This window comes from Sorghum bicolor, chromosome 1, assembly GCF_000003195.3.
Source record: "Sorghum bicolor cultivar BTx623 chromosome 1, Sorghum_bicolor_NCBIv3, whole genome shotgun sequence".
Classification (NCBI taxonomy): Eukaryota; Viridiplantae; Streptophyta; class Magnoliopsida; order Poales; family Poaceae; genus Sorghum; species Sorghum bicolor.
In genome coordinates, this window is record NC_012870.2 from 1,850,636 (window position 1) to 1,873,548 (window position 22,913).

General features: G+C 42.1%; 3 protein-coding genes and 1 pseudogene across 4 annotated transcripts; 1 reads left to right on the top strand and 3 right to left on the bottom strand.

Moving 5' to 3' along the window:
• Positions 34–5,965, top strand: LOC8080195 (acyl-CoA-binding domain-containing protein 4). The gene is made up of 18 exons (XM_002463522.2): positions 34–476; positions 682–752; positions 1,153–1,216; positions 1,369–1,440; positions 1,602–1,802; positions 1,884–1,961; positions 2,078–2,188; positions 2,277–2,343; positions 2,443–2,504; positions 2,807–2,946; positions 3,513–3,639; positions 3,720–3,834; positions 4,073–4,161; positions 4,238–4,321; positions 4,395–4,553; positions 4,790–4,945; positions 5,380–5,439; positions 5,605–5,965. The coding sequence occupies exons 1-18, from the start codon at positions 330–332 to the stop codon at positions 5,779–5,781; spliced, it is 1,980 nt and encodes a 659-aa protein (XP_002463567.1). The 5' UTR covers positions 34–329; the 3' UTR covers positions 5,782–5,965.
• Positions 7,002–10,103, bottom strand: LOC110431987 (electron transfer flavoprotein subunit alpha, mitochondrial). The gene is made up of 8 exons (XM_021451881.1): positions 9,898–10,103; positions 9,379–9,561; positions 8,988–9,199; positions 8,341–8,501; positions 7,884–8,033; positions 7,699–7,751; positions 7,405–7,545; positions 7,002–7,308 (listed from the first exon to the last, which is right to left on the bottom strand). Exons 1-8 carry the CDS (start codon positions 9,982–9,984, stop codon positions 7,231–7,233), a joined length of 1,065 nt encoding a protein of 354 aa, XP_021307556.1. The 5' UTR covers positions 9,985–10,103; the 3' UTR covers positions 7,002–7,230.
• LOC110431625 lies at positions 15,103–15,944 on the bottom strand (annotated as a pseudogene).
• On the bottom strand, positions 16,821–21,969 carry LOC8079666 (translocase of chloroplast 159, chloroplastic). 2 transcript variants are annotated; one of them, XM_002466102.2, is made up of 3 exons: positions 20,830–21,969; positions 18,144–20,733; positions 16,821–17,163 (listed from the first exon to the last, which is right to left on the bottom strand). In XM_002466102.2, the coding sequence occupies exons 1-2, from the start codon at positions 21,647–21,649 to the stop codon at positions 18,149–18,151; spliced, it is 3,405 nt and encodes a 1,134-aa protein (XP_002466147.1). In that variant the 5' UTR covers positions 21,650–21,969; the 3' UTR covers positions 16,821–17,163; positions 18,144–18,148. The 2 variants fall into 2 exon arrangements, with proteins under 2 accessions (XP_002466147.1, XP_021302603.1); XM_021446928.1 differs by having other exon boundaries at positions 18,144–21,969.

Consider the following 22,913-nt stretch of genomic DNA (forward strand, 5'->3'; position numbering starts at 1 on the left):
CGTCACTGGGCCCCGCTCAGGCCCACCTGTCACCGAAACGTGGCGGCTCCCGTCAGCATCGCCTGGCTGCCTCCGTGTCTCCCTTCCATTCTACGGCCACCTCGGCGGGGAGCGTTAAAAGCGTCGCCCGCGAAGGGAGGCCAGCGTCGGCTCGCCGTCTCCTTCCCTCCCTCCAGATCTCGGCGCGAGTTCACCCTGCAGATTTCCATTTCCAACACGACGGCGGAGAAGAGCTGCGGTCCGGAGAAGTAAACCCTACCCGCCGTCTCGCGCCGGTTGCCCGGTGCGCGGGCAAGATCCAGGCGGAGATCTAGGGCGCGGCGCCGGCCATGGCGAGCTCCGGACTCGCCTACCCCGACCGTTTCTACGCCGCCGCGGCCTACGCTGGGTTCGGAGCCGGCGGGGCCACCTCCTCCGCAGCTATCTCCCGCTTCCAGAACGACGTCGCCCTCCTCCTATACGGCCTGCACCAGCAGGTGACGCGTCGGCCGTTGTTTTTTTTTTATCATTTTGGCGATTAATTTGGGTGTGGGGGTGAAATTGCGTGGATCTAGCGTGAGATAGGCTGAATTTGTGTTGGTTGTGATTAAATTGTGTTGCTCTTCTTCGTCCCTCGGGAGAGATTTGCTTTGGTTGATGATCGCAATTCAGTTGGTGATTTTGGGTTTCGTTTTGATCCAGGCCACGGTTGGGCCATGCAATGTGCCCAAGCCAAGAGCGTGGAACCCCGTGGAGCAGAGCAAATGGACAAGGTTAGTTCCACTGGAAACTGCACTCAAACTTCAGGTTGCCACAATCACAGTACAATCCAACTTCTGTGCAGGTTCATCTTTATCAATGATGAAAAAGTGAAACCTCAGTGATTTTCTTAAAACTTGAATTGTGTCTACACGCTAGCAGTGAGTTGAGTAGTTCGTTCTCATGTACTGTCTGCTTATTTTATTGATTAGCCCAAATTTGAAATGTGATTTGGTCCCCAGCCAGTAGAAAATGAGATGCTTATGCTGCAATAACCATGATACTCATGTAATTTAGATTTTGGATAGTTAGCCTGGACGGCTGATAGTGGGAAATACCCAGAAAATAAATACTGTACGTTGAAGTGTGTATTCTGAAAATGATACTTATGATTACATCATTTTATGTTTTTAGCTGGCATGGGCTTGGAAGCATGCCTTCAGCGGAGGCGATGCGTCTTTTTGTCAAAATCTTAGAGGTATGAATAATTACATGATATTGTTCATTGTGTGCAATAACAATAAAGACTTTTAGTCCCAAGCAAGCTGGGGCTGTGCTCTAGGGTCAGTTGGATTTGATATTGTTCAGTGTGTTCAGTTGGATCTGATAGATGTATTGGTATTCTGGCAGGAAGAAGATCCTGGATGGTACTCTAGGGTCCCTGAGTTCAACCCTGAGCCTGTTGTAGATATTCAGATGCATGTAAGTCACACTATTGTTCCTTCTTTTTTCTCTAGACAAAAACATAGAGAACTTGACGCTGTTGGTCTTATCATTTAGTGCACCGTCCCAAAGTCTAGTTCTCTAGTTTTTTTTTTCTTAGCAGGTTTATCAAATTATCCATCTGTCTTGCTTTTTGTTAGAAACCAAAAGACGAGCCACAGAGTGTACCGGCTTCAACAAATGGAACATCAATTCCAGAACCAAAAATCATTTCTGAAAATGGAAGTTCTGTGGAGATTCAGGACAAAGATGTTATCCTGGAAGGCCTTAGTACTGTTAGTTCTCATGATGAGTGGACTCCATTATCTGTCAGTGGTCTCCGTCCGAAGCCTCGTTATGAGGTGCACCAGATACTTCATTCCTCTTCCATCGTTTTTCTCTATTTACTTTTGTAGCACTAATGAGAAGTTTGGTTTCTGTAGCATGGAGCAACTGTTTTGCAAAATAAGATGTATATATTTGGTGGAAACCATAATGGACGTTACCTTAGTGACCTTCAGGTACATGAAGTTTCAAAATGCACTGGCAATTCAAATGTCACCTGAAAGCAGGTCAGCATGAAATATTGTTGATCTAATAAATGTTTTTTTCTTTTTCGTAATTTATACCAAAATAGGCTTTGGATCTGAAGAGTTTGACCTGGTCCAAGGTTGATGCCAAATTGCAAGCTGAATCTGCTGATTCCACTAAAACCACACAAATTGCTCCATGTGCTGGTCATTCTTTGGTAAACTTCTGCACAACTGTTGCATAGTCATTTATCTTGAATCCAGTAGTTAATGACACTTGCCTTTTTATTCTGTACCATTTTGTAGATTTCATGGGGCAACAAATTTTTATCTATTGCCGGACATACAAAAGATCCATCTGAAGGCATTACAGGTTTGATAAAATCAGTTTTAATCTATTTTGGTACCTCTTCTACTTATTATGTCATACATTAATTTGTTCTGCTGTTGTTTCTGGTGGTTTTTATTCTAGTGAAGGAATTTGATCCGCATACTTGTACCTGGTCGATTGTCAAGACTTACGGGAAACCACCGGTAATCATTTTTCTTCAATCGGTTATTGTAACTCTGAACTAATAGGGCCAGTTCTTGTTATGATTTCTTTTGTTCCGCTAATCTTATGTTTGAGCATGTACATCTTTGTTTTGGTGCACAGTGCACTTACTCAGATGGTTTCTTTGATAGTTCTATCTGTACTTTATTTTAGCTTAGAGTCTGTATTTTGAAATGACTAATAAAGAAATTGTGCCACATAACATTGCTCAATTGCTTTGGTCTTAGTTACCCAGTTATATGCAGGAAAGCGCATTTGCTTATATAAGTTTCATCTGCTGCAGGTTTCACGTGGAGGTCAAACAGTGACTCTTGTTGGAACGACACTAGTTTTGTTTGGTGGTGAAGATGCAAAACGGTGTCTCTTGAATGACTTGCACATCCTTGATCTTGAAACCATGACATGGGATGATGTGGATGCAATGTAAGTGCAGCAACCTTGATGGCCCTTTAATGCATAGTTGTAAACCTAATGAGAAGAAGGAAAACGCTGTTAGCTTTCATGTATCTTTGCTATGTGTGCTTAAAATATTACTTTGAACTGGTCCCCAACATAATTGGGATGCATGTTAACTGTCACACATATATGGTAGAGTTAAGAAGCTTTCTTTGGTTAATGAGATGCTTTTCTGACCATCTAGGACTAGGAAATCTTAGGTTAACACTTCTAAGTAATTTCTCTTCAACATAGTTTGCACCACTTTGCTGCTATGGAGTTTTGCAGTTCGACTCAATCGATTCTTGATGGATGGAAGTATTAACTAGCTTTTATATACTAGCACAAAAGGGGAAACGAATATTGATAGCATAAAAGCCTTAAACATATTGTCATAGTGAAAGGGAGCATGTTTCTAAACTTCCATTATGTGGCATAATCGCATTAGGTCAGTTTATGCACATGTTCTGAAACAATAGTGATTTTTTTTAAGCTGAACATTGTATTACTATATTTTGAATTTAGCTCATCGCGATGTTGGTTTTGTGTTTTAGAGGCACCCCTCCTTCTCCAAGGTCCGATCATGCTGCTGCTTGCCATGCTGACCGCTATCTTTTAATTTTTGGTGGGGGGTCTCATGCAACATGTTTCAATGACCTACATGTCCTTGATTTGCAGACGGTACAAACTTTTTTCTTTCTGGAACTCCAAGGTTTTTTGTGCTATCTTTGACTACTATTTTTTTTTGTTGGAAATTACAGATGGAGTGGTCAAGACCCAAACAACAAGGTCTGACTCCAAGCCCAAGAGCTGGCCATGCAGGTGCAACTGTTGGTGAGAACTGGTACATAGTTGGGGGTGGCAATAATAAAAGTGGTAAGAAGTCTGAACTTATTATGTTAAGATGCTTGTTGATAACTACTGTGTGGTCGTTGTGGAGTTCAATTTGTGTGAACATGGTACTAGTACATTTTACCTCCTGAGAGCTTGTACCAATGAGACCTTGTTTGGATGTGTTGGGATTCCACCCAATCTCAACATACCCACACAGTGGCCCATGATATTTTTCTTTGCATTTTTATGTCAAGCATAACTAATACACTCGCCTCTACAGGTGTTTCTGAAACACTTGTGCTTAACATGTCAACTCTAACATGGTCAGTTGTTAGCACTGTGGAAGGACGTGTTCCTCTTGCCAGTGAGGTATATCTCTTGAGCAGCATTCATTGGTTGAGATGATTTTTCTTGGCTGCTAATATTTGAAATTTGGTATTTCTAGGGCATGACTTTAGTGCATAGCAATTACAGTGGTTATGACTATCTCATCTCTTTTGGAGGATACAATGGACGATACAGCAACGAGGTAATTACCATTCAAATCTTATTTTCATTCATGGAATTAACTTCTACCAACATCTCTTCTCTATGATGAGCAGGTTTACACTCTTAAACTCAGTCTGAAATCAGATTCGCAGTCAACCGTAAATGAAGAAACTGTCTCAGATACTACATCTAGGGTCATAGAACCTGAGGCTGAAATTTCTCAAGATGGGAAGATACGGGAGATTGCCATGGACAGTGCCGATTCTGACCTGGTAATTTCCTGCCCAGTATACTTTTCTTTGTTTCTAGAAGTATATGACATGTCCATATTTGGTACCAATCGAAATTCTGCAAGGAAGACAATGCAGCTAATAGCGCTACAAGTATTAACAATAGAATTTGTCTGTTACAAAGTTCATGATGGTGGTTGCTGTTACCAATAATGATGATCCAGGTTACAGGATACTCACAAGATCCTTCTTTTGCCTTGTGCTGTTCTGAATTCCAGAATAACAGAAATGATGAAGCAAGTGAACAGCTTATAGCAGATCTTAAAGCTCAGAAAGAGGAACTAGAAGCAACACTTAGCAGGGAACAGCTGCAAACTGTGCAACTTAAAGAAGACATCGCGCAAGCAGAGACCAGAAATGCAGAGCTGACAAAGGCAATTCATCTTTCTCTTACCTTATGTTTTACTAGTTTTTTTTTTCTTATTTGCTTTGATCATGCGCATTCATTAGAAGTATACTGAGGTCTGATGCTACTTGTAAACTATGCTAATGTTTAGATCAAGCATTCGTTGTGTTGAATGTTTATATGGGTTATTCATTGCTAAGGCCTTGTTTGGATGTTGTCGGATTCACTTCAATCCATGTGTGTTGGTGTGGATTGGGGTAGAAATTAGTTTAAATGCCACTCCAATCCACCTCAACACATGTGGATTGATGTGAATCCGACTACATCCAAACAAGGCCTAAATGATGTTAACATCATGTGCTTGTCACATACTGGCATATTGAACGCAATCTGAGCAAGTGATTTGGAAGTTAAAACTGTTGTGCACTGTTCTATAATACCTTTTCCATTTACCTTGTATAGGAACTTCAAGCTGTCCGTGGCCAACTTGCTTCTGAGCAATCCAGATGTTTCAAACTTGAGGTACATGCTCGCGTTTTGTTTCACCAATCACTACAAATGACAAGTTGTACATTATTCCTAACACAACAGCCCCCCATTTCGCCAGTGGATCACTCAACAAATATCTTATCTGGACATCATTGTCTTATTCTGCTCTGATCATACTTAATTTCAAAAATGCCTCAGGTTGATGTTGCGGAACTTCGACAAAAGCTTCAGAGTATGGATGCGTTGGAAAAGGAGGTCGAACTGCTTCGGCGACAGAAAGCCGCTTCTGAGCAAGCAGCGCTGGACGCAAAGCAGAGGCAAAGTTCTGGTGGCATGTGGGGTTGGCTTGCTGGAAGCCCACCACCAACAGTTTAGTTCGTACAGGCCGTGATTCATATATTTTACTTGTAACATTATATATCATTTGACATTCTCTACAATTTTTTGTCACTTATGGCATTCGTGTTCATTTTGACCACACAGAATAAGGTGCTCTGGCGTGTTCTTATAGAAAATCGTTATCCCTATATGTACAGCAATTAGCAAGTTGGTTTTTTGAGCTGGACACCCATATTTAGCTATTGGGGCTCAAGTAGGGGCCTGCTAGAGTTGCTCTTACTTTCTGATTCAGTCAGCTCATCAGCGTCAGTTGGCATCCCTGCTTCAATTAGTTCAGTGCACTCGGCTACGATCTTGTCCTCAAATTCTTTCAACAACTCATATGCCTGCTCAGGTTCTATCTCTCCCCTCTCACACGTCTCCCAACTCATTAAGTTTGGCCTCCACCTTTTGCTTGATCTCATCTGGATGTAACACGTGAAGTTTCAAAAAAAGAAATAGAATCACAATACTGCTGTACAGGAAAATGAGAAAACACACCCATAGTTTCAAAAAAGACATTGATTTTAACCTAGACTAACGTCCATTGGGCTTCCTAGCCTCCTGTCATGGTTTCACAACAAATCAGACAGATAGCTTGAGAATTGAAGAACTTATTTTCCAAATCATAGGTTACTTAATATTTTTTGAGCCAAACTTCTCTAACTTTGACCATGTTTATAGAAAAATACATCATGAAATTAGTTTCATTAAATCCAATCCATCATGAAATATGTATTGATAGTGCATCCATTTGGTATTATAGATAATATATTTTTTTCTAAAAACTTGATCAAAGTTAGAGAAGTTTGAATTAGGATAAAACTAAAATGACTTATAATTTGAAATGGTTGGAGTTCTTGTTTGTAGTCGTTATGTACAATGAATCTGATTTGTAATACTTATTTATTAAATGGTAAAGAAGCAATAAGTATCTCTAATGATAGCTTGTCCCCTCAGAATCACACAAAATGTATCATTAGGTTTTAACAATGTACTGTGTACACCATGTATCCATTTGACGTTGAGTTGTGCTGGTTGTCAATATAGGTTGTTCGCTTCAGAAGGGAATGTTCATGTCAGTGATTGGCTTGTTTTCGTTAAGCTGCTGTTGACGTACGAACTGCAAATATGGAGAACATACTGTGTTGGCTTCTAAATTCTCTCTCATATCTACAGAAAAGTCACTGCTAAATGACTAATAAACTCAAGCAAACGGGGCCAAGGGTAAGCAGCCAATTTACTTCGAAATGGGTGTCAGGGCAGCGAGTTTATCCCTTCATAATAGGTAGGGATCTTCCCTGCCGGTTCCTCAGAAAGCCTTCAGGCCTTGACCAAAAGATAAACCATTCCACATATTATGGGATTGACATCGTGAGATGATTTCATCTTATTAGGGCCACATAGGCAAATGAACATGCAAGAGTACAGAACTATAACGGTCACTTATTTCTTCTCTGGGATCTTCTTCAATAACTCATCCAGAACCTCGAACAGATCAGCAACCAGTCCGTAATCTGCAACCTGGAGAATGCCAATGCTCGGTTGGCTTAGAATTTTGAGGACTTCTAGCAAATACTGGTGAACAATACGTATATTTTATTAAATGCGAGAAGGAACCTGAAATATGGGGGCATCAGCATCTTTATTGACAGCCACAATAACCTTCGAGTCTCTCATTCCTGCCAAGTGTTGTATTGCTCCGGATACTCCAAAAGCCATATAAAGCTCCGGTGCGACAATTTTCCCTGTCTGCCCAACCTGTGGACAGAAAACGCATTGCATGAATAAAATGAACCAGCAAGGACATGATTTGAGCATGGTGGTAATAAGGCTAGCTTAATAGAAGTACAAGGCATTCCAACTACAAATTAGCCAGATCATACAGAACTCACGGTAGACTAGCAGTCTTACCTGAAGGTCATTTGGAACATAACCTGCATCAACAGCAGCCCTAGTCGCACCCACTACATAAAAGATAAATAATCAATCAGAAAAACGATATACAGGAAAAGAATTTTGCAGGATTTCAGGCCACCAAGATACAAACAGTTGTATGGACAAGTAAGAGAAAAAAAAAATCAGATAGAGGGTCAAACCTGCTGCGCCAAGTTTCTCAGCAAGCTGCTCTAACAATTTAAAATTTTCAGCACTTTTTAAACCTCTGCCTCCAGTGACTACTACACGTGCATTTGCAAGATCAGGCCGCTCTGTGTCTTGGGATGTCAGATTCACCCATGAAGATTTCCCTAAGGTTTGAAGAGAAGGTACTATTCAGATGTGAAAAAATATTAAATCAAGTATATAGGACTAAAGAGGGCTGGGTCTCGCCAAAAAAAAAAAGTTATCAAAAGAGGGGTATTTTTTTTCCTTCAGCCTGTTTGAACTTTATAAAAGTTAAATGGTGTGAAGAGGAAAAATCAATCTAGTGATCCTTAATTAGTACGAGACTTGTGTAAGTCAGAACATTATTAGAGCAACACAAAACAAAAAAAGAGTAGTTCTGAAGCATTGCTGATTCTTAACAGAAGAATATGGTGAAGGAACCAAACAAACCTTCACTGAGGAAAGAGAGATCAACCTGGGTGATAGGTGCAACCTTTGTTTCAGACATAGCCTCAGTAGTTGGGGAAAATGAAGTTGATCTAATACTCATCATGCAAGGATCCTCTCCAGTATATTTCACAGTACAAAGTGCATTCCCAGCATAAATCGGCCTGAAGTCAGATACATATATTAATTGAAGCATGACATAGTGAATGCCATTTAACATTGAGTTCTACGCAAAAGCATGAAGCCCCAACAAAAGGAAACATCACAAAAGGCAGTTATGGACTTATGCGAATGACCGAATGTGGCCATTACATTTTAACACCCACAAACAAATACATCTCAGGTGGGAAAGTAAGAAAGGAGGATGATAATTAATACTGATAAACAGGGCCACAAATCTCAGTAAGAGTAAGCTATCACTGTAGGTTGGGCATAAACTATCAAATATATGAGGGGACATTTGATATTCTGCCACACTTTGATACTGGGAGATCTCTAGTATTAGCAGTTGGGCAGATGACAACAGATGATGAGAACAAATAGGAACCTATAAATTGAGGTGCATGGCCTGTTCTCCAAGATACGACAAATTGCACATATATACTAAATAAAATGCTAAAGATCACAGGAAAAACAGAAGAATACCCGACCTCACAAAGACCCGTGGCTCCTTTACAGCAGTGACATCAGTAACAGGGGAGACATCAAGAAGAGCCGCAGCACGTGGAAGCAAATTCTTCCCGAAAGACGTGGACGAAGCTATGACATGAGAGTAGCCTCCTTTCTGCTGAACAGAACGGAGTAGGTCGGCCCAGGGTTCAGCCAGAGGATGCGCCAAGGCTTCCGAATCGGCCACGAGCACCTGCGGTGATACAAAACCAACTTGATAAGCAGAGGATCCTGAAGAACCATCTGTCTTCTAGTTTGGTCCACCTCCTCCTTTGAGCTGAGCTGAAAGGCAGGAAACTGGCACTGTGGCCCAAAGCCACAAACAAATGATCAGTGGAGTTAACAGGGTGGGGCTAAACGGCAGCACAGTACCTCAGACACCAGTGGATGGCTGGACGCGGCATGGTCGGCAGCCTTGTGAAGCGACGGCCCGGAACCACCCAGCAGGACGGAGATTTTGTTCTCCTTGGCAATCGCCTCTGCAGCTGCCAATGCGCTCAGCGACGACGGCTTGACGAACCCGCCTTCATGCTCCGCTACGACCAGCGTGCTCACCTAGACGATGGACACAGAGACACCTGATCGATAAGCACAGACCACAACCTACAGAGAGCGAACTCGAAGCCCTGAAACCAATGTGAATTGTGAACTCGCACTCGCGGTCTGCCCGCCCTCAAGTCGCTTGATCCGGAGCTAGACCTACCACCGGGGAACCGATTCCGACGCCGCGACGAGAAGCAGGCAGGCTCGGGCGACTGATTAGCGCGGCTCGAGCGCCAGCGCATCTAAAGTTGTCGCGGAGCAACGCCACCACCATCCTCCCGGCTGAGTGGGGGCGAACTGAACTGAATGGACCGAATGCGAGGAGGATAGGAGAGGAAGGCAACTCACGAATCTGCGAAGCGACTGGGCGAGGAGGCGCGAGCCGCCGTGGCATCCACTTCCCCTCCGCAGCGCGCCCACCAGCATCGCCGCCATGCCTGCCTCTGCCTCTGGCTCCTCTTGCTCTGAATCCGGGCGGCGGAGTGAAGTGGAAGTGTGGAACGGGAGGGCTCTGCGCCTGCGGAGATGGATGTAAAGGGAAGAGAGAGGAAGAGACGTCACGGAACTGATTTGGATGGGTCGTTGGTTGGGTTGGAGTTGGAGCAGCTGCACGTGTGCCCACGTGCTTGTGCTTATCACCAAGCCCAGCATGACTGGGCTTGCCTACTACTTTCGTTCCCTATGGGCCGGATTTGTTCACGGGCCTTCTGGATCAAATTGGTTAGTCGAAGGACAAAAGTAGGCCCACTACTGTTCTATTCCGGTTGCTCTTGAACGTAATATGTGAGCACTGAAATGTTTGGACACATGCATGAAATAATAAATGTAGATTATATATGAAACTAGAAATATGGCTAGAGAGTAATTTGCGAGATGAATCTTATGAGCCTAACTAGTCTATGATTGAACAATAATTGCTAAATAAAACGAAAATACTACCACACCTAACATAAATCAAATACCGACCTAGAGCAACTGCAGCCAAACACTTATTTTTTCTCTCTCTCCTCGATTCTCTCAAATGGGAACTCTAGCCTATACCTATCTCTTACTGCACTCTAATTGATTTTCTAATTTTGTTTCTATTTTATATTATTTTTATCGTGAGCCGTTCTTATCATCCACACTTATCAGTTTTGTGGGAAGAGAGAAGGAGTACGAGAGAGGATGAGAGGCTACATCTAGAACCTGGAGACACAAATGAGAACCCCTCATCTATCGAGGGTTGAACAGTAGCTCCTCCATTTAAGAGTTCTTTTGTGTGTTTGAATGTTTGTAAACTAGGATAAAGGCTCAAATAAGGTTTTCATTAGAATTGCACTTATATCCAAACAGGTAAGGTATTTTTTCTAAAAAAAGAATCGGTTAAATCAGAGAAGATTAATGATGTTATAATGAATGCATTTTACATTTTGAAACGGGGAGAATATATCGTCGTGTTTACGATTAGAGGATGTTTATACCACCACGAATCCTCCTCTCGTGTCCGTGTTGTACCCTCAACAGCAGTTTACTGTTCGATCGCTTTCGCCGATGGGCGCGCAAGTTAGTGATGAAGGTGATGGCTCGCTCACCGGTTACCTGCGACGGCTACACCAAACAAAACATCACCAAGGCCCACAGGAATGCACCTTGCTCAGCTCCATCCCCTCCGTCAACAACAACAAAAGAAACAGATGACCTGCCCTGCCTCAGCTTTTACTCTCTCCTTCGACAAAAAAAAATCGCGCTCTTCAAATAGTCAAATAACTTTAAGTTAGATCAAATATATGTAAAAAATACAAATATTTATGGTACCAAATAAATATTATTAGATTAATTATGCAATATGTTTCATAGTAAATCTAATTACAGACATGAATATTACTAAAAGCTAGGTTTTCTGATATTAATTCGTGTTCATATACATCTAGTATACCTTACATTCAAGTTTAGTACGAAAAGCTTGTTTAGATGTGAAACTTTTTGAATTTCGCTACCGTAGCACTTTCGTTTGTTTGTGGTAAATATTGTCCAATCATAGACTAACTAGGGTCAAGAGATTCGTCTCACGATTTACAGGTAAATTGTGTAATTAGTTTTTGTTTTCGTCTATATTTAGTGCTTCATGCATGTGCCACAAGATTCAATGTGACGGGGAATCTTGAAAACTTTTTGAATTTTGATGGGAACTAAACAAAGCCTAAGTCTATTTAGGCCTTGTTTAGATGCGAAAACTTTTTGGATTTCGCTACTGTAGCACATTCGTTTGTTTGTGTCAAATATTATCCAATCATAGACTAACTGAGATCAAAAGATTCGTCTCGTGATTTAGAGACAAACTGTGTAATTAGTTTTTATTTATATTTATATTTAATGCTTAATACATGTGTCGCAAGATTCGATGTGACATAGAGTTTTAAAAACTTTTTGATTTTTAGGTAAACTAAACAAGGCCTTATATATTCTCAAGGGAGTAGCTGTTTTGTTTGTCCATAGTCGATACGGTCTAGCAGTGGCGGGCTAGCAGTGACTAGCAAGCCAGCAGCGACCCTCGACCGAGCGAGAGTGTGATTGGCGGCGGGGCCGCAGGGCGCATGGGGGTGTGAGTGCGAGGCCGAGTCAGGCAGGGGTGTGGGGTCGTGACGGGGACGTGCACCACCGCTGCGCCTGCGCTGGGCGTGCGGACGTCACTCGCCAGCTGGGCAGCTGCATGGTGGACACCACGGCACGGCGGGCTGGGGCCTCCAATAATTCGCCTCCACAAACGACAAGGGAACATGGCTGCTTCCGCGAGCGAGTACTCCTATGATTCGTGCCGCTACGTACACAAAACAAAAAACAGGATGGGCAGCAGGGCACCACAGCATCAGCGCCTGAATTTTTCTAATGTCAGGTTTAATTTACATTTAAAAAGATATCACATCAGCTAACTGCATGAAAGAGAGGGAAAGAAAGAAAGAAAGAACGAAAAAGAACTTATTTTATGGCCATGAAACGAGTGTGGCAACGTTTCCAACATCACGAAATGAGAATGAAATCTACGTTAAGAAGCTCGACTTTATGTGATAAGAGATGAATGAGAGGAAAGATAAGGAGAGAAAAGATAGAGATGAGAGGAAAAATAGTAAAATAAGTTATAAAACGGCACAATTAAACTATGCACTATAAGAAAACCTCGTTTCATATCAATGTTTCATGTGTTGGAAACTGGAAGGTAAAATTCACCATTGAGACTGGCCTAAGGCATACTCAGTGGGATATGACTTAGTTTTCAATACATCTATATTTTAAAACAGTGCAGAAGAGTTTTATCTTCATAAAACTTTCTCTACTCCCATAAAACTATTATTATCTCTCTTTGTTAATATAGTGTCACATCAGTATATTTAATGTCTATAAAACTCCATTGACACTGACTTAAGAGCAAGTACATTAAAAAAAATTATAGGACTTTGTCATCAGGGTACGTTCACTCAAGTATGGGGATGTTTAGTAATTCTACGTCACATCCAATTTTACGGCACATTAGAGTATTAAATATAGATAAAAATAACTAATTGTAAAGTTTATCTATAATTTACGAGATGAATCTTTTAAACCTAGTTAGTCTATGATTAGACAATAATTATTAAATATAAACGAAGGTGTTATAGTAGTCATTTTGCAAAGTTTTTTTGTAGCGCATGATTACTAGCTAATATAATCGGCAAGTTTTATGTTGCCGTCACGCCTATATACAACCAACTGGTAGGATTTTCATATAATGGCTTGTGAACCACATATTAGACCATCAACATCTAATCCGTCTTGATCTCTCACAAATTTTCTTCGAGCATGTGCATTAGCTGCCTACAAGTGTGGTCCCCTCTTTTCTCTCCCTTTTTTTTTCTCTAGCTCAGCGAAAATCTGATGCCAACTCTTACTCCTCTTTTACTTTATTACTACACTAGCCTACTTTACTTTATTACACTTTCTCTAATTAAATCGTATAAATAGGAAAACAATTCTAGCAGCATGCATGCAGTTCTTTTTAATTTTACAGGAGAACTACAAGCAGGAAGTTGCGGTTCAGAAGCTGTGAGCATGCATGCAGTTCTTTTTACAGGAAAACTACTAGCAGGAAGTTGCGGTTCAGAAGCTGTGTTTGTTTAACTCCCTCCATTCTAAAATTCTAGGAAAACCGTACGGTTAGACATTGAAAACTTTTTGATTACTAACACACACAAAAATATATGAAGACACTGTTGCGCATGGAAAATAATACGTCCTACGGGATTTGTCCTTCACCTCATCAACTATGTATGAAGTTTTGCTTAAAAACAATGTTTGTCTATATTCCAAATAGTGGCGGAGTCAGAAATTATACATATAACTTAGGGAGGTTAGTGAAAAAGTTTTGATATATATGAACCATAGTTCGACGTGTGTGTGTTGACAGCGAGACTCATGAATCTCGAAACCGACCAGCTTAGTATTTATGAGGTACTTAGAGTGGAATAGGATGTGTGCTTATTAATAGAGTGAGCGCGTGTGTGCATATATGAGAGCGTTTATTTTTTTTCCCACGATTTAGAGTGTAAAAAGAGAGGCTATAATAGTACTGCTTGATAATGATAAAGTACTGATAACCATTGAATTAATATTACTAGCTAAGTACACATTCAAAAAAAAAATAGATATAACGAAATGTGACATGTAGTATAAAAACTAAAATTTTGTTACATGTGTGCTAATATGGTAGGCAAATAAGTTTAGATTTAGATAAATCAAAATATTCTATTCTGTTATATTTTATGTGATTTTATATTGTCCAAAAGATATCAAAAATATGTGATAAAATTATTGTTATCTTTCTAATATAAATACAGATGAATAAATTATATACTAAGTAGAAAAGATTTGCAGTCGCTGCAGCAGCTGTGCTTCTTTGCTCTTAGCAAAGCACTGTACGAGCAGCAGGAAGCTTTTCCTAAGTGACTAAGATATATATTGTCTAGATATATATTAAAAATAATATAATTTGAAAAAGGCAAAGCAATTTGGAACAGGGTGAGTACTAAACAAGCCTATTTTTTTTATGTGTGTCCAATCTAGCTTCGGATTCTTCTTCAACTCTAAAAACATAGGAATAATTGATCAACGGAACAACTAGTTGAGAACTTAGGAATAATAGATCAACGGTGCAACTAGTTGAGATTCTGCTGGCGCCATTTGAAACCAAATCATCCAAAACAAAACCACTCCTTACTAAATCAGATTCCACCAGTCCGACTTAAACTCTTGCAAGATTTTTCTAGACTTTGTTGAGCAGCCTGTCGTCAAAGGCCATTTGATCACCACTGTTTTTAAAATTTTAATGAGCACCATGATAGTGACAATGCAAAGCCAGCAAGGAACCCCAACTAAAAACAACACTACCCGGCCAGCTAGCCGGGTTCCACTTTGCATCCCCTTTGCCCTTTTTTTCTCAGAAAAAGGGGTCCCTTTGCCCTTTGGAATCCGATACCGGACGCACACCAGCACGCAGATGGAATTCCCTTTTTGCCCCTCACCCCGCCTATAAATAACCCCACATCTCGAAGCCTCTGATGAATCTACTCCCATTTCTCTCACACTCTCAGCCTCGTGCATCCAGTGTTGTAGGAAATTTTGGTCTTTTGGCAAAGGCAAGCCAGCCAGAGCCAGCCATGAAACCCCCTCAGCTGCAGGCCGGGGAGGGCTCCTGGGCTCACGAGGTCAAGCAGGCCCTCCGTGAGAAACTCCGGCGCTCCTACAGCGCCGCCAGCACACCGGCGGCCAGGCCGGCCGGCGAACCGAGCCGTGGTGGCGCTGACTGCCGCGGCTCGGCCGCCGAGGACCCCATAAGGAGAGTCATGTTCTTGGCTCCCTGGGGTCACACATAAAACACAAACCGAGATCTGGGTTTGCAACAGCATGGCCGCTTGTGTGGCCGTGTCTTGGTCAGATCTGCAAGGAACTGAACCATAAAAGAACCGGAGCTTGTCTTGTAAATTAACATGAACATGAACTAGGTACATATGGATATATGGGTATGATGATGTGAAAAAACAAGGTACGTAGTCCATGTCTGATGTTGGAGACGTTGAGTTCTTGGGAAGTTCATGCATGGCATGGGTCATGGGTGTGGGTTCTAAGAGGGAGGAGATCTGAAACTTTTGTAGCCATGAACTTGTTTTCCAGAAATCTTGTAATAAGGGGAACCTGTGAATAGCTATGAGAAAATAAAAATCTTCCTGCTTTGCGTGTCCACTTTTGCTTCTTCCATCTGATTTGGTTCAGAAGAATCTTCTTCTAATGGTGATCTTTTATCTACAATATACTCTGTCTGAAACTATCACTTCTTTACTACCTGCTTGATCTGTTTGGTTGTTGAATGCTTTAATCCTAGCCATGAGAGGCAACCATGTTCATGAGTTGAATTCATGTTTTCTTCTTGCAAAGAAGCGTCTAGAAACTGATATGGTTGACAAAATAAGGCAACCATGTTCATGAGTTGAATTCATGTTTTCTTCTTGCAAAGAAGCGTCTAGAAACTGATATGGTTGACAAAATAAGGTGTCCCCTTTGCATGTCAAGGTGATTCAGTTGGTTGTGAGGAAAGGCCATTCATTTCCTTCCTTCTGATCTGGGCAGCACTGCTGGGATTTTAGGAACCATGAATCCAGCTACGTGCCCATGAAATACTAATTATTTCAACACTTGCAAATTTCAAGCAACGAACCTCAACAGATCTAGGAGTTCAATGAGAGATCAAAGACTACCTATTCAACAAAGCTGCATCTTGAAAGGAAGCTGAATGCTTCTTTTAGGGATATATTTGTGCAGTATCATATCGTTTGTTATAGGTTATATGTGCAATATCATATCATATTATTACTTGGATAGAACATAGAAGTCGCCCAGAAAAAGAAGAATAAAAGGAAGGCCTTTTTTTATATAACTATAAAAGAAAGCACCTTTGAATTGGACTCCTCTTTTCCTATGGATTAATGGAACACGAATCCTATTCTAAACAATAATGAAAAAGACTGCCTCCCACTTGCAAGGGCAAGCCAAACCCAGTGGGCCAATCCTCTTGCTTGCTTTCTCAAGCACCTTATCTTATCTCCAGATATCCACAAAGAAATTGCCAAGGATATTAGCAGAAACAAAAGACTTCACTAATCTGATATGCTGCAAAGAGCATAAATCATGACAATATATTGCCTGCCTATAGACAAGCTATCAGAAACTAAATTTTCGGGGGCCACACTTTTTGTGTCTTCTGATTAGAAGGGATGAAACTGCTTAATGAAAGGGAGGCCAAAAAAGACCATTTTTTGGGGGCATTATGATTCATCAAACGTGTTACTAATTACAATTTTTGACATAATAAGTTGAGTCACTCATCATAGTCATGAAGTTGGCCACCAACTGCGCACTGGATGGGGAAAAAAAAAGAAACGCCATAGCTACACTTATCTCGAATCTTGACAGAAAGCGATGGTTCAACTTCCATTCCTAGCAAGTTGGCAGAGTGTGCAGTTTTCAGCTACCTCCCGTTCTTGAATCATAAGCTGGGTGCACAAATGATGTGCTTGCCAACCTGTGACTGCTTGGATCTTGGGAGTTCTGAATACAGCAACATTAAGCATGTCAGAAAATTCAAAGTATTTCTTAGGACAGATCGAAGTAAAAGCTTTGAGAACTCTTTTGAACACGGATTCAATGAAATATGGATAAACCTATTGAACTGAGCAAACTATTCCAGTGGTTTGTTCGATAAGCAAAAACCCCAGTCAAAATGTCCATGGCATAAATGCCAAGGCAATTCTAATCAAGTTCGACATTTTTTACCCAGTCTTTACTGAAAATTTTCAAAGGTCAAAATAATGTCACCAGCGATTGCTACTAATAATAAGCATACTGACAGGGACGTAAAGTTTCTTTATATGGCTTTGCTTACTGTAGAACAAGGACTCATGCAACACTAATTGTAACAGTTCTCAAACAGAAAAGATAAAGATACCAGATAAGACTGCAACCTATTAACAGAAATACAACATAATCAAGAGGACATAGTGGATTCGGAAAAGAGTTGTATGTGTCATGACTCATGAGTCGTGACCAAAACAGAACGTAGATCATTTATTAGTCTGGCACTCTGGAAGCGATTAGCCCAACACAGTTCTTTATCCATTAAGTCCATCACAGTTCCTTAGTCACTTAGGCAAACAAAGATCCTTAGCTACTTCACTGAAAACAATTCAGGCTCATATATGAGAGATCTAATATTTGTTCTTGGATCTTTGCAATGTATAATGCATTTTTTTTTGTAAATACAAACAGATTTAAAGAACAAGGGCAACCATATGCCTGATATCCAACAAGTAAACAAGTCTATATACTATAACAGAGCCTACATATTATAACAGACAAAGTATACATGAATTTCAATTTGCAATAACCAAACGTTAGTGTGGAAGGCACAGGGAAGAGACTAAATGGAGGAATGACTAACAAGCTTCAACAGTAGTTATAACCAAAAAGTAGAAAAACAGAAGGAACAAGGAAAAGATACAAATGTTAGGGTTCAAAATTGTCACACTAACCAGTGCTACTCAGCATTAGGATCTGCACCAGGGTGCATCTTGTTCCACAAATACATTATCACTGAACAGGTACCAAAAAGGGCAATGTTCAGCTGTTCTGAAGTGTTGGCCTTGATGCTGACCCGTCCAGTTAGTTTGTTGTTTACATCAACATGAACTGCCATGTTTGAAGACCTTCCAACAGAGACCTGGGAATCCAAATTTGCAGCCATGGTCCACTCTTTACGCCATTTCACTAAGGATGCACCCAAAGTGGCAAGGCCTTGACCTAGAGGATAGCTTTTTTCACGAAGAGTTGCCTCCATATTCACTCCATATGCAGCATCACCTCTCATGGACACAGCACCAGTGTTGCCTGATAGTGTTAACCTGTTACCAACTAAAAGCTTGTCTTCAAGTTTTGCTCCAGCCACCATGGTATTTCCCAAAAAAGTCATAGATAAACCACCAGTAGTGATGTTTTTCTTAAAGTTTTTGAATTTGGTCTCCCCTCTGAGGGTGTAAGCAAGCTGGTTCATCATTGTTTGGATGTCAAAGCCAGCCAGGCTTGAGGCATAGTCACCATGCTTAACTGACATCGAGGAATCCAAATGGATGGTGAACTCTCTCTTGTCCTTGTTAATTTGAACCCACAGAGAAGCTGGATATTTGTTAGCAATATCATGGCTATGTTGGACACTCACACCGTCAAATCCATAATCATGATCCCATCCATCAGGATTGTTAACAGCGCGCACCAGGAGGTTTGGTGTAGACACAAGGCACCGATAGCGGTACACAGGATCATCAGAATCAAATGAAGATGGCAAGGTCCATTCTGGCGTAGGATATCTATCTGTATCATATCCATCATCGGGATGATCATCATCAGAAGGTACATCATTATCATCGCCCTCTTTCTTCTTCATTTCCTTAAATCTTTCGAGCTGTTCCTTCAACTGCTTCTTCTGAAGAAGCTTAGTTCGGTAATCATATTCATCAAAATACAACTTTTGTAGCTCCTTGGAGAGTTTTGCAACCTGGGATTTACTTAGTGGCTTGAAGGGAGGAAGCTGATCATAGTCATCTTCTTCATCCTCTTGGTCCCCATTCAACAATTCATCTAGGTCAAAATCTGAGTCCACACTCCCAACATTATGTTCATTGGAACGCCTAGGGTGCTCTCTAGATTGCAACAAAGATGATAAGAAGTAAGGAATTGGAGGCACTTGGAAAAAGCGACCTAAAAAACTTGTAGAAGAAGCACGACGAGTTGAGAGACTGTCAATCTCAGCAATCATCTTCAGTGAGTAGCATAGGAGGAGGAGGAGCCGCCTCCAGATAAGGCCATCAGGAAGCACCTTTTCACCTTCTGCGTTCCTCCGACACTCATGATGGTTCTCCACAAGAGCCACTGCATTCTGAATTCGAGGATCATTAGTTATCTGCCGGATGCTTTGCTGAACTGCATGAGTTCGATGAGTCACAATCATATCATAGTTCACCGCGGAACCATTAGGGCCTTCAGGCGGATCTGCTCCTGAGTGAGTGAGAGTAATAATTGTTCTGGACCATATTGACAGGCCTAGCACACTGGTAATGCCTCGCAAGAGAGATAGGCTATTTGCCTCCTCTCGCTGTGTATCAAGCCTATCAACATACAGAATAATATCTGGAGGGCATCTCTTCATATACTTCTTAACAGCTTTGAGCACTTTCCTATTTGATTTGTCATCCTTGGCCGAAATCCCAAGCCCAGGGGTGTCAATGACACGAAACTTAACACCATCAACAACACCAGTAATCTCCTTCACAGATGATGTTGTCGGTAAAAACGCATTTGTTTTGGATTTATCTTCCCCGAAGATGGAATTTATTGTTGCGCTCTTCCCCACTCCAGTCTTCCCAAGGACCAAAACATTGCAGGAGAATTCAAGGTCTTCAGTTCCCTCTGCCTCATGCTGCAAAGCCCTCTTCCAGGCATCCTCGATCTCTGAGGAATGGTTTGTCATCCTTACGCGCCTGAATCCTTCAACAAGACTAAGCCGATACAACACTTGTACTGGTACCTGATGGTTAGTATCATACCCCAATCTATGAACAAGACGCATGTACTTGATTCGTGCCATGTCCACCTTTCTGTATATCTTCTTTTCCTCGTCAGTCATCTCTTTCTCAGGGTCAGCAGTTACTTCTGGCACAGGAGCAGAAGCCACATTCGCCCTAGCATTGGCTGCATTGCTGGCTACCATAGGAGGCAGATGCCTGGGCTCAGAAGATTCAACTGGGAAAACCTTGGCCTTGCCTTGTTCAGGTGAGCTGCTTGCAGCCCTTAGAAGCTCAATTAAAGCTGCATAATCAAAAAGCTCGGCCTCCTTTACATTCATCTCCTCTTCATATTCATCATCGCCATTGATCTCTGCATCATCCGAATCCTCCACACCAAAGCGTGCGCCTCTGGAAGTAGGCACGTTGTCCTCCAATTCTTTTGCAATAAATTCCACGGCATCATCACTTGAAGAGATCGGGATGGATTTGAGATCATTAGAAGCATCGTGGTAACCGTCAGCTTCCTCATCTTCCTTATTATGACCACCGACTTCAGTGGAACCTAGGTCATCAACATTATCACAAACTTGCACGCCATCAGATGTGACCTCTCCTGTGGTAGCATATTCAGGACTAGCATCAAGTTTGGCTGTACTACCTTTTGCATCAGAATCATCGCTGCAAAGTTCAGCACCAGCATCCTCTCCTTCTGTAGCATTGGAAATTGGAAGCGATTCAGCAACCTCACGATCAAGCATCCCCTCCAAAGCATCCACAATGACCAGGTCATCGACCCCAGCAACAGGCTCAGACGCCGCGTCATTGACAGTGTGCTCCACCTGCTTATCATCATCCTTCAGCACGGTACTATCTGAAACGGTCACGAAATCGCCTGAAGCAGCAGCCTCCCCGCCGTCCTGCGCGTCAATGAAGCTCCCGGAAGTTTGGAAGCTACCACCCAGCGATCCCTCGGCGTCCGTCCCGTCGCCATCCTCAATGACGCCGCCATCCAATCCGTTTCTCGCGCCCGCATCGAGCTCTTCGAAGACGCTCACGGGGCTGTCCTCCAGCGGCTCCTCCGCGGCGCCCAAGCCGTCCCCGCCCTCGGGCGCCACAGCAGCAGCGGCGGCGGCGACCCCCCTCGCCGCCTCGCCGTCAGGGACCGGGCTGGGGTCCTCGGTCGTCGTCGGCGGCGGCACCCTGGCGACGCTGAAGAAGAAGCCGTTGGACACCTCCTCCGCCAGGTCGGCGTCGTCGCCGGAGCTGGTTGTGATGTCGTCGAAGTACTCGCTGACATCCTCCTCCGTGGACGAGAGCTGCGCCGCGACCCGCGGGGCGGCGAGCACCGCTGCGCGCGCGCGCGGCGTCGGCGGAGTGGAGGCCGGCGAGAGCGGCGGGGAGGAGGAGGCCGAGGAGAGCGACAACGCGTCGTCGTCGTCGTCCAGCGAGGAGAGCCGCGCGCGCACCAGCAGCGCCATGGCGGCGCGGTAGGCGAGCTCGCCGAGTCCCTAGTAAAATTTGGATGACCTCAATTTGGACCCGAAGGCGTCGGGCGTCGGCTCCGCTGGTTTCTGATTAAAAAAAACTGAAACTTTTTTTTGTTTATTTTGCGGGAGCTGGAGGTGAAGTAGCGGCGAGGCTTGAGGAGGGTTGGATTCCGATTCGGCTCGGGTGGAGACGCGGTTGGGGTTTGGACTCTACTCTATTGGCGTCACGTGCGATTTCAGGGCCCTTTTCTCTTCGTTTTCGGTTAGGATTGCGCCTTGTTTAGTTCCAAAATATTTTTCAAAATCGACACTGTAGCTCTTTCGTTTGTATTTAACAAATATTATTCAATCATGGACTAACTAGGCTCAAAAGATTCGTCTCGTCAATTTTGACCAAACTGTGCAATTAGTTTTTATTTTTGTCTATATTTAATACTTCATGCATATGTCTAAAGATTCGATGTGATGGGGAATCTGAAAAATTTTGCAATTTTTTTTGGAACTAAACAAGGCCTTGGCCGTGAGATTTGCGAAATCTTGTGTGTTTTCTCATTTTTCTCACGTACTCCAGTTTCTGCTGGAGTTTAGATGGACAGCGGAAACCAGTTTTAATGAAAGTCTTTCCTTTCATTTGTCACTAAATTTAGGTGCGTATTTAATATTTTCCTGCTCTGAAGTAAATCTATTCTTCCTTCTATTCTATTCTAACTGAGGACACAAACAATCAGATAATGTGACTAGGCCTTGATTAGTTCGCGAAAATTTTTGAATTTCGCTACCGTAGCACTTTCGGCTTTATTTGGCAATTATTATTCAAATATAGACTAACTAGGTTCAAAAGATTTGTCTCGCAAATTAAACATAAACTGTGCAATTAGTTATCTTTTTAATCTATATTTAATACTTCATGCATGTGTCGCAAGATTCGATGTGACGGAGTTCACCCCAAAACCAAAAAATTTTCAAGATTCTCCGTCACATCGAATCTTGCGGCACATGCATGAAGCATTAAATATAGTCAAAAATAAAAACTAATTACACGGTATGCCTATAAATCATGAAATAAATCTTTTGAACCTAGTTAGTCTATAATTAGATAATATTTGCCACAAACAAACGAAAGTACTACAACGCTCCGAACCAAAAAAAATTTGAAAATTAAACAAGGCCTAAGATGATCAGCAATCAGCATGTCATGGATCGAGAGCTAAAGCATCTTGGCCAACGTGCCCCTTTTGAAATGGGAAGCTTCTAT

What these genes read in the sequence shown, in the direction of transcription:
- LOC8080195 (XM_002463522.2), top strand. Translation starts at nt 330, where the DNA reads ATGGCGAGCTCCGGACTCGCCTACCCCGACCGTTTCTACGCCGCCGCG. An exon ending in ATGTCCTTGATTTGCAGACG is followed by an intron (nt 3,640 to 3,719) that starts GTACAAACTTTT and finishes TGGAAATTACAG; the next exon opens with ATGGAGTGGTCAAGACCCAA. An exon ending in GAAATGCAGAGCTGACAAAG is followed by an intron (nt 4,946 to 5,379) that starts GCAATTCATCTT and finishes TACCTTGTATAG; the next exon opens with GAACTTCAAGCTGTCCGTGG.
- LOC110431987 (XM_021451881.1), bottom strand. Translation starts at nt 9,984, where the DNA reads ATGGCGGCGATGCTGGTGGGCGCGCTGCGGAGGGGAAGTGGATGCCAC. An exon ending in CCCAGTCGCTTCGCAGATTC is followed by an intron (nt 9,562 to 9,897) that starts GTGAGTTGCCTT and finishes TCCATCGTCTAG; the next exon opens with GTGAGCACGCTGGTCGTAGC. An exon ending in CTGATGCCCCCATATTTCAG is followed by an intron (nt 7,309 to 7,404) that starts GTTCCTTCTCGC and finishes GGCATTCTCCAG; the next exon opens with GTTGCAGATTACGGACTGGT.
- LOC8079666 (XM_021446928.1), bottom strand. Translation starts at nt 21,649, where the DNA reads ATGGCGCTGCTGGTGCGCGCGCGGCTCTCCTCGCTGGACGACGACGAC.